Source organism: Aethalodelphis obliquidens, unplaced genomic scaffold (assembly GCF_003676395.1).
Source record: "Aethalodelphis obliquidens isolate GAN/ISIS:26980383/991018 unplaced genomic scaffold, ASM367639v1 scaffold263, whole genome shotgun sequence".
Lineage (NCBI taxonomy): Eukaryota > Metazoa > Chordata > Mammalia > Artiodactyla > Delphinidae > Aethalodelphis > Aethalodelphis obliquidens.
In genome coordinates this window covers 15,062-24,073 of record NW_020838177.1, presented here as the reverse complement: position 1 = coordinate 24,073, position 9,012 = coordinate 15,062, and the positions used below count along the sequence as shown (strand labels likewise).

Below are 9,012 nucleotides of genomic sequence, written 5' to 3'. Positions count from 1 at the left end.
CCATAGACCAGAAAGCATATCCCTGTGTATTAACTTTTTGCTTCCTTGACTTATTTCCTTAGAATAAATTGCTAGGTGTGGGATTACTGAGCCAGAGGGTATGCAATTGGGATTTAACAACCAGAAATAGGTTTTATGCTTTCTAGGAAAAGAAATGAGCTGCAGTTCTTCCCGTCTCCTGCCTCTTCTGGAACTGATGAGGGGACCCTATAGAGCTGTGTGGTCCAATATGAGAGCCATTATCCCCATGTGGCTGTTTAAACTTAATTTTAATCAACTGAGTAAAATTAAATAAAATTCAAAATTCAGTTCCTCGGTTGCACTAGCCATATTTTGAATGCTCAGTAGCTTCATGTGCCTAGTGGCTACTGTATTAGAAAGCATAGATACAGAAAATTTCCATCATTGTAGAAAATTTATTGGATAGTGCTGCTCTAGAGTTTCTCAAGAGGTCATGGTTGGCATCTTGGGTGGGAGTTATTTGTGATGTGGGACTTTCCTGTGCATTGAGAGGCTGTTTAGCATTTCTGGCCCATATCCACTAAATGCCAGTAGTGCTCTCCCTTGAATAAATCTAACAGCTAAAACCTGCCCCATGTTTTCAAATGCTCCATCAAGGAACAAAATCATCCCCATTCAAGACCCACTGAGCTTTTAGCTTAGAAGAAAGAATCTCCTGCCTTTGTGGGGACGGCTTCAGGCTGCCTCTGCCTGAAGAGAGGGAAGCTTAGAAAGATGGCTTAACAAGATAGCCCTGGCTCAGAGCCTAACTCTGTACTCCATTTCTCTAACTCTGTACTCCATTTCCCTAACTCTGTACTCCATTTCCCTTTTCCTGCCTTCTCCTGCTGGTCTGTTTCCTCCTTTGGGGGAATGGCAGGAACAAGACCCTGCAGATGGAAAAGATCAAGACCCGTTTGAAGGCTGAGTTTGAGGCCCTTGAATCAGAGGAGAGGCACCTGAAGGAATACAAGCAGGAGATGGACCTCCTGCTACAGGAGAAAATGGCCCATGTGGAGGAACTCCGACTGATCCACGCTGATATCAATGTGGTATGTGGCTGGCTGCCTGAAGCCTATTTCTGGGCCCTTTGAGGAGGAATAGGCAGTGGTGAGTGCTGTGGACTCTCCTTGAGATATGGCTGTGGCCGATTTGGGGGAGTAGGCATCAGGCTATGGTGAAATGGAAGAATCCAGGAGTTCTGAGATCCAGCCCTGGCTCTGTCACTGATCGACTGTATATCACTGGACAAGTTCCTTCTTCTCTCGGGGCCTCATTTTCCTTTTCTGTACCATGAGAGGAATTCAGTCACCTCTGAGGTCTCACTCAGCACTGATGTGCTCTCATTCTGGGAGTCTAGAAGTTGAGAGCTAGCCTTGGGGAAAAGCAGAGCAGGCAGGTGCCTTGGGGATCTAACTTAAATTTAGGGCTCCAAAGCTTCCAACTAAGCCAAACAAACCATCTCTGCCAGCCTACCCAACTGGGGCTCCCTCATTACAGTCTCTCTTTTGGAGACCCTTGGAATGTGGGGAATGAACTGCCTGCTATGGTGATAAGCCCCCCACTTTATAGAGTTATTAAAGCAGAGTCTGAATGATCACCTGTCTGGGCTGCAGTATTGGTGATTCCTTCACCAGGAGGGAGGTTGGAGGTGCTGACCTGTAAGGCCCTTTCCAACCCTTAGAGCCTATGATAATGAGAATTTTTTTTTTAAATCACGTTTGAAGGAGCTAAGTTTCTATTCTTGGGAGACTCATTTCTGTGGCAATATCTACTTCCTGATATTGCCAGGCCTAGGGTCTTAAAGGAAATATGAATGCAATTTGGACAGTAGTTACCTGGGATTGTCTGTGTCACAAGATCACAGGATATCAGGGTCTCATGAGGAGTTGGCAGTTCTGCTGCCAGCTAACTAAGGATAGAGAAATAAACAAGGTATTAGTCACAGAGGGGCTGAAAATCTGGGCCAGTGGATCTCCAACTTGAACATGCCTCATGAGTCACCTAGAGGGCCTGTTAAAACACAGATTGTTGGACTTCACCGCAGAATTTCTGATTGCTTATATCTGGGGTGGTGCCTGAGAATTTACATTCCTAATGAGTTCCCAGTTGACGCTGATGCTGCTGATCTGGTAACTGCATTTTGGGAACCACTGATCTAGGAGAAAAGCCACTGGTCTGGGAGGCAGAAGCCCTGAGTCTTTATGTAGTCTTTGCTCCTAGGAAGCATTTCTCTGAGGAAGTTACTTCTCTCTGAGTCTCAATTCTCTGATCTGTAAAATGGTGGTGGGGTGCACTACATGAACTCTAAGGGCCATTCCAGCTCTAAGATGCTATATTTGAATAATAACTACCACTAATTGAGCCTTTACTCTGTGTTAGCCCCTGTACTGAGCGCTTATATGAATTCAATCGTTGAATCTTCACCAAGATTATATGAGGTAGGTATGAATGTTACCACCATTACACAGATGAAAAAACTGAGGCTTGACAAGAGTCACATAGAATACATAGTGGGTTGAGGACTTGATCACAGATTGGTTTGGCTCTGGAGCCTGTGCTATTATCCACTCAGCTGTACAGCCTCGCTGAGAATCTTGGAGTCTTTTCTCTGTGCTTGCCTCACTCTGTGTTCCAGATGGAAAACACCATCAAACAGTCTGAGAATGACCTAAACAAGCTGCTAGAGTCTACCCGGCGGCTACATGATGAGTATAAGCCGCTGAAGGAACATGTGGATGCCCTGCGCATGACTCTGGGCCTGCAGAGGCTCCCTGACCTATGTGAAGAGGAGGAGAAGCTCTCCTTGGAGTAAGCTGCCTGCCTCCTGTCCCTGCAACATACACCACAGACACACACACACACACACACACACACACACACACACACACACACACGTATATATACACACACGTATATATACACACATAAAGCCTGGTCTGAAAGTCAGGGTACCCAGTCCTAGCCCCAGGCCTGTCAGTGGCCGACTCATTGCATGACCTTGGGTAAGTCTCTGTGTTGGGCTGTTAGATGATTAGACTAGAATTACTAGATGGCTTTTAAAGTTCCTTGTGCAATTTTGACAATACAAGACTATGTCTATGACTCTTTGTGTGTGTATGTGTCTGTGACTCTTAAGAGGTCACTTTCCAAGTCAAGGTCTAGAAGGGGTGTCCAGAAACCTTGAACACACAGAAGGGTGAGCTTTCATGGCCTCCAGGGGCTAGCCTGGAACTTTATCTTAAGACCCAGAGTTAAGAACTAGGCTTACTTTACAGAGACACAGAGCTCATTTCAGTAGAAGGAATACAAGGGAACATACTTCCTTAAGGTAGAGCACGCTGCCTGTGGAAGTGGTGACCTTCTTATTCCTAGAGGTATGCCAGCAGAGGCCTGAGAACACTTAATAGGAATACTGCAAAGGAACATGGGATGGAGGGCAGACAAATGCCCTTTGAGGACTTGGCTAGCTTTGGGATTTTTTAAATTTTTCTGGGCCTGTCAGAGCCAAGGAGCAGGAGGAGTACCCTTCCCAACACACAGTGGGCCTGGTACCCAGGGAAAAGAGCCTTGGGCTGGAGAGGGTGCAGGAACTTCCTACAGTGAGCCACAGCCTAACCCCCTTCGTTCTGTAGCATGGAGTCCTTAAGAGGGGCAAGGTTCTCCTTGCTTTCAGAATGATCCAGCTAATGTCTCTCATCTCCAAAGTTACTTTGAGAAGCAGAAAGCAGAGTGGCAGACGGAGCCTCAGGAGCCCCCAATCCCTGAATCCTTGGCCGCCGCAGCCGCTGCCGCCCAACAACTCCAAGTGGCTAGGAAGCAGGACACTCGGCAGACAGCCACCTTCAGGCAGCAGCCCCCACCTATGAAGGTGAGTGAGCTGGGTATGGACTGTGGAGGAAGCAAGGTATCCTCAAGCCGCCCCATGGAAGGTTGGGTCTGGGGCTTTGGCCTTACTTATTTGGGGTCTTCCTAAAACAGCCTTCGCTTGGGACACAGAGGAAGGGGTGGTGTGTATGTGTGCTATAGTAGAGCCACTGGTCTTGTTGCCTCATATTCCCAGAGAGGTTAGAATGCAGGGAGATTGGCAGGCTCTGCTAAAGTATAATTTTCAGAAAGTTAGAAACGTGACTCGGACAAATATATAGTGAATGTGTGTCATTAACAAGGGAGCCAGCAGCATCACAAAGCTGGTTCCAGAAGCATTAGAGGAACGGATAATTATATAGTCAAGAAAAGAAAGGAATGCCAAAATAAGTTTGCAATGTTAAATCCAGAACTGGTTAATGTCCTACAGGAAAATAATGTCCTACAGGTTAATGTCCTACAGGAAAATAAAACTGTAATCTTTAGGATTACCTTTTCTTTGTAACAAAAATAATTTGCATCTCTACTGGGCAAAAGCCATTTGTGCCTTATCAACATTAAGTCACAGCATCTGGGCCCTGATCAATAGTAAATAGTCAAATAGTATACTATTTAATGGAAAAGTATTTATAGCCAGTGGAACAGAATAGAGAGCCCAGAAATAAACCCACTCACCTACGTTCAATTAATCTTCGACAAAGGAGGCAAGAATATACAGTGGAGACAAGAAAGTCTCTTCAGCAAGTGGTATTGGGAAAGCTGGACAGCTGCATGTAAATCAATGAAGTTAGAACACTCCCTCACACCATACTCAAAAGTAAGCTCAAAACAGCTTAAAGACTTAAATGTAAGACATGATACCATACAACTCCTAGAAGAGAACACAGGCAAAACATTCTCTGACATAAATTGTACCAGTGTTTTCTTAGGTCAGTCTCCCAAGGCAATAGAAATAAAAGCAAAAGTAAACAAATGGGACCTATTCAAATTTATAAGCTTTTGCACAGCAAAGGAAACCATAAACAAAAATGAAAAGCCAGCCTAAGGAATGGGAGGAAATATTTGCAAATGATGCGACCAACAGGGACTTAGTTCCCAAAATATAAACACAGCTCATACAACTCAATAACACAAAAACAAACAATCCCATCAAAGAATGGGCAGAGGACCTCAATAGACATTTCTCCAAAGAAGACATACAGATGGCCAATAGGCACATGAACAGATGCTCAGCATCACTAATTGTTGGAGAAATGCAAATCAAAACTACAATGAGGTATCACCTCACACCGGTCAGAATGGCCATCATTAAAAATTCTACAAATAACAAATGCTGGAGAGGGTGTGGAGAAAAGGGAACCCTCCTACACTGTTGGCAGGAATGTAAATTGGTGCAGCCACTACGGAGAACAGTATGGAAGTTACCATATGATCCTGCAATCCCACTCCTAGGCACATATCCAAGGGAAAACTCTAATTCAAAAAGGTACATGCACCCCAATGTTCATAGCAGTACTATTTACAATAGCCAAGACATGGAAGCAACCTAAATGTCCATCGACAGATGAACGGATAAAGATGATGTGGTACATATATACAATGGAATACTACTCAGCCATTAAAAAGAATGAAATAATGCCATTTGCAGCAACATGCATGGACCTAGAGATTATCATACTAAGTGAAGTAAGTCAGACCGAGAAAGACAAATACCATATGATATCATTTATATGTGAAATATAAAATATGATACAAATGAACTTATTTACAAAACAGAAACAGACTCACAGACATAGAAAACAAACTTATGGTTACCAAAGGGGAAAGGGGGTGGGACAGGGGTAAATTAGGCTTTTGGGATTAGCAGATACAGACTACTATGTATAAAATAGATAAACAACAGGGTCCTACTGTATAGCACAGGGAACTATATTCAATACCCTGTAATAAACCATAACAGAAAAGAATATCTATCTATCTATCTATCTATCTATCTATCATCTATATCATTTTGCTGTATACCAGAAGCTAACACAACATTTTAAATCAACTATACTTCAATTTTTTAAATAAGTAGTAAATAGTCAAACAAAGAGACATTCTCCTAGGGCAAGGGTCAGCAAACCAGAACCCATAGGCCAAGTGTGACCTGCTCCCTGTTTTTGTAAATAAAGTTTTATTGGCCCCCACACATGCCTGCTTGTTTATGTATTGTCTATAGCTTCTTTTATGTAAGGCAGTTAGAGCTGAGTAGTTGCAACTAAAATCATATGACCTGAAAAGAAAGTCCAAAATATTTACTATCTTGGCCTTTACAGAAAAAGTTTATTGATACCTGTCCTAGAGAATTAAATAATCCTTGAGTGAGCCTGTTAGACCATGCTCCAGTATAATGCTTAATGAATATGCAATTCACATTTTGCCTTATTGCCAAATTTTGGATATTTTTCCTCAGTACCCCTCTTTGACTCTCACTCCCTTATATCCTTTGCATCCCTTACATCCAGCACAGATCTTGCTACTTGGGACTCACTGCTTGGGTCTTGCTCCTTCCTGTTGGGAAATCGCAATTGCTTGTGGGGGCCCCTGGGAAAGATGAGCCATGGCCTAGAAGAATCTGACCACTAACTTGCTTTGTCTTGTGCCCCCCACCAGGCCTGCTTGTCATGTCACCAACAAATTCACCGGAATGCACCTATATGCCCTCTGTGCAAAGCCAAGAGTCGGTCCAGGAACCCCAAAAAGCCAAAACGGAAGCAGGATGAATGAAAAGAGGGAGAACACTTAGAGCTCTGCTGCTCATAACCCCTCCCCTTGGCCAGAGTGATTGATGTCTCCATGTGAAACAACCCTTCCCCACCTCTACAAAGTCTCCTATTTAATGTGATGGAAGCACAACCCCTCTCTCACTTTGCTCTTATTTCTTTTTGCTCTTGGAGTTTCTGGTTTAGGAAGAGATGTGGTTCAGGTGCTAATGACAGTTGTGTCTAAAGATCCCTTCTCTCTCACCCACATTTCAACCCCTGCCCTTGTTTGGAGCTAAGGGAAGGGCGGAAGTCCCAGATGTGAAGATGTGATTCTCTGTCTCTTGTGCCTGAGGCCTGGGGCCTAAGGCCTGAGGGCCTGGGGAGACCCATATCTTGTTTCAGGTGAAGGCTCCAGTGTGCCCCCTCCCTGTACCTTTGCCTTAGGCTCTGAAGGGACAACAGTCTTCTTGCTGGACTTTTCAATAGGCTTGGTGCATTTATCTGCCCCACCCGCAACCTCATCTCATCCTCAAGGCCCGGAGGTAGCTTGGACAAGCTCTCCTTTTTCATATTCATTTGGGAGGCCTGGCTGTTATTATTGAGCTCACCACCCCACCACCTGGCAGTTTCCCAGATATATTAAAGTTCTCAGGTACCAGGCTATGTGTCTGGGGATCCTAAAATCTGTGGGCTTTTCTCCCATAATAAACCCTAGCTTTCTCCCATAATAAACCCTAGAAAATCAGTAGCAGATGTTCCCCACAGTGAAATCAGGGAGCCAGACCCACTCCACAAGTCCTGCCTAACTCGTTGCCTAAGTCATTGGTCTGAGGGTTCTGCTATCGGGGCTGCCTTAGGCTGGAGAGGCCCCAGGCTGACATTTGTGTCGACTTTTGTTCAAAACCATTACTCTGGCACTTACTCAAATGGTATATCTTAGAGGTCAGAGTAGTGGGTTGAGATTCAAGTGAATGCCAATCACTTTACACATGCAGGTAGGTGGGATTTCTACTCCAGTCTCTCTTCTCTAAGGCAGCCTCAGCTCAGGTCAGCTTTTGGCCACCCCTTTTTCTGTGGATTGTGTAGGTGGATTTCCCTCTCAAAAGAAAAGGCACCAGGCTCCCCAAGCCCTACAGCTCTTCCCTCCTCCAAAGCCACATCTCTAGTCAAGTCACTCTCAAACTTAAGGGACAGGGATTGGGGCTGGCTGACTGAAAAAGTGTTAGCTCCTGGCTGGGGAGGGGGGATATTTTTCCTTCCTTTCTTAGCTGTAGTTTTAAGTTGCCACAGCGTCTGTGTGTTCATAATATATAAAAGGTTCCTCTTCTCTTTGAAAGTAAGAGCGTTATGTCTGTACAAATCCTTTTAAATAAACATTTGTTCATTGGAGTAAATGCTGACTCAGTGCCTACAAGTACCAGGTAACAGAAAAGATGTAATGCCCTTTCCCCTTCTGGGTAGCTCTTCTTTACTCTTATTCACTCCACCCTACAAGTGAGAAAACCAGGCACACCACCGCATAATAATTTACCCTATTTTTATAATAATTTCCATGTACTCAGTGCCTACTCTGTGTCAAGTCTCTATGTAAGATGCTTTATATAGATGATTGTATTTGGTTTTCAAAACAACCTTTCAAGCTAAGTATTCTTATTGCCATTTTCCAAAAATGTAAACTGAAGCTCAGAGAAGTTAAATAACTTGTGCAGAGTTAAACAGACAGATAGTAAGAGAAGTATCAGGATTTGAACACAGATTTGTCTGGTACCAGAGTCCATTTTTTTTCCTACTTTTTCTCCATGATCACTTTTTTAAGCTTTTCTCCCATTTGGGATGGCTTGATCACAGGAGTAGGTGAAATAACTCTGAACTAGAAATCAGGGACTAGGAATTCAGTGACTGATGCAGGAATGTAAAGGCCTGTTCCCCTATGAGGATACAATAGGGAACAACTCCAAAGGGTCATCCCAGCTTCAGAGCTCCCCATGGGTGGACTGTGGTTTCCGTTAAGACTGAGTTGCAGTTCAATAGCTCCCTCTGTCCAATCCTGCCTCCTTCTCTTCCCTTTTCTTCTACAAGTGTTGATCCCAAGGGCACCCTAATTAATATCCTGAACATTAAACTGTCCCAATGCTTTCCAGAAACACAACAGTTGACAGAAACTTCTCTGTGCTTCAGTGTCCTCATCTGGGAAAATAACAGTACCTACTTCTGGCACTGTTGTGAGCAATGCCAGGCATATAGTAAGCACTCAATGCCAGGCATGTAGTAAGTACTTCTACCCCTTGTGCCTCTGGCACCAGGTAGATTGGATGAGTGGTCAAAAGAAACACTATTTGTCTTAGCTGACATTACTCTACCACCCCAGATTTTGTTCAGCTACAAGTCTGCTTTTAAG

General features: G+C 44.1%; 1 protein-coding gene across 2 annotated transcripts; it reads left to right on the top strand.

Moving 5' to 3' along the window:
- Nucleotides 1-677: 677 nt before the first annotated feature.
- Nucleotides 678-8,008, top strand: ZC4H2 (zinc finger C4H2-type containing). Of its 2 annotated transcripts, XM_027100041.1 has the most exons (4): nt 678-1,052; nt 2,639-2,811; nt 3,709-3,871; nt 6,523-8,008. In XM_027100041.1, the coding sequence occupies exons 1-4, from the start codon at nt 897-899 to the stop codon at nt 6,634-6,636; spliced, it is 606 nt and encodes a 201-aa protein (XP_026955842.1). In that variant the 5' UTR covers nt 678-896; the 3' UTR covers nt 6,637-8,008. The 2 variants fall into 2 exon arrangements, with proteins under 2 accessions (XP_026955842.1, XP_026955843.1); XM_027100042.1 differs by lacking the exon at nt 3,709-3,871 and having other exon boundaries at nt 847-1,052; nt 6,523-7,998.
- The last annotated feature ends 1,004 nt before the right edge of the window (nt 8,009-9,012 follow it).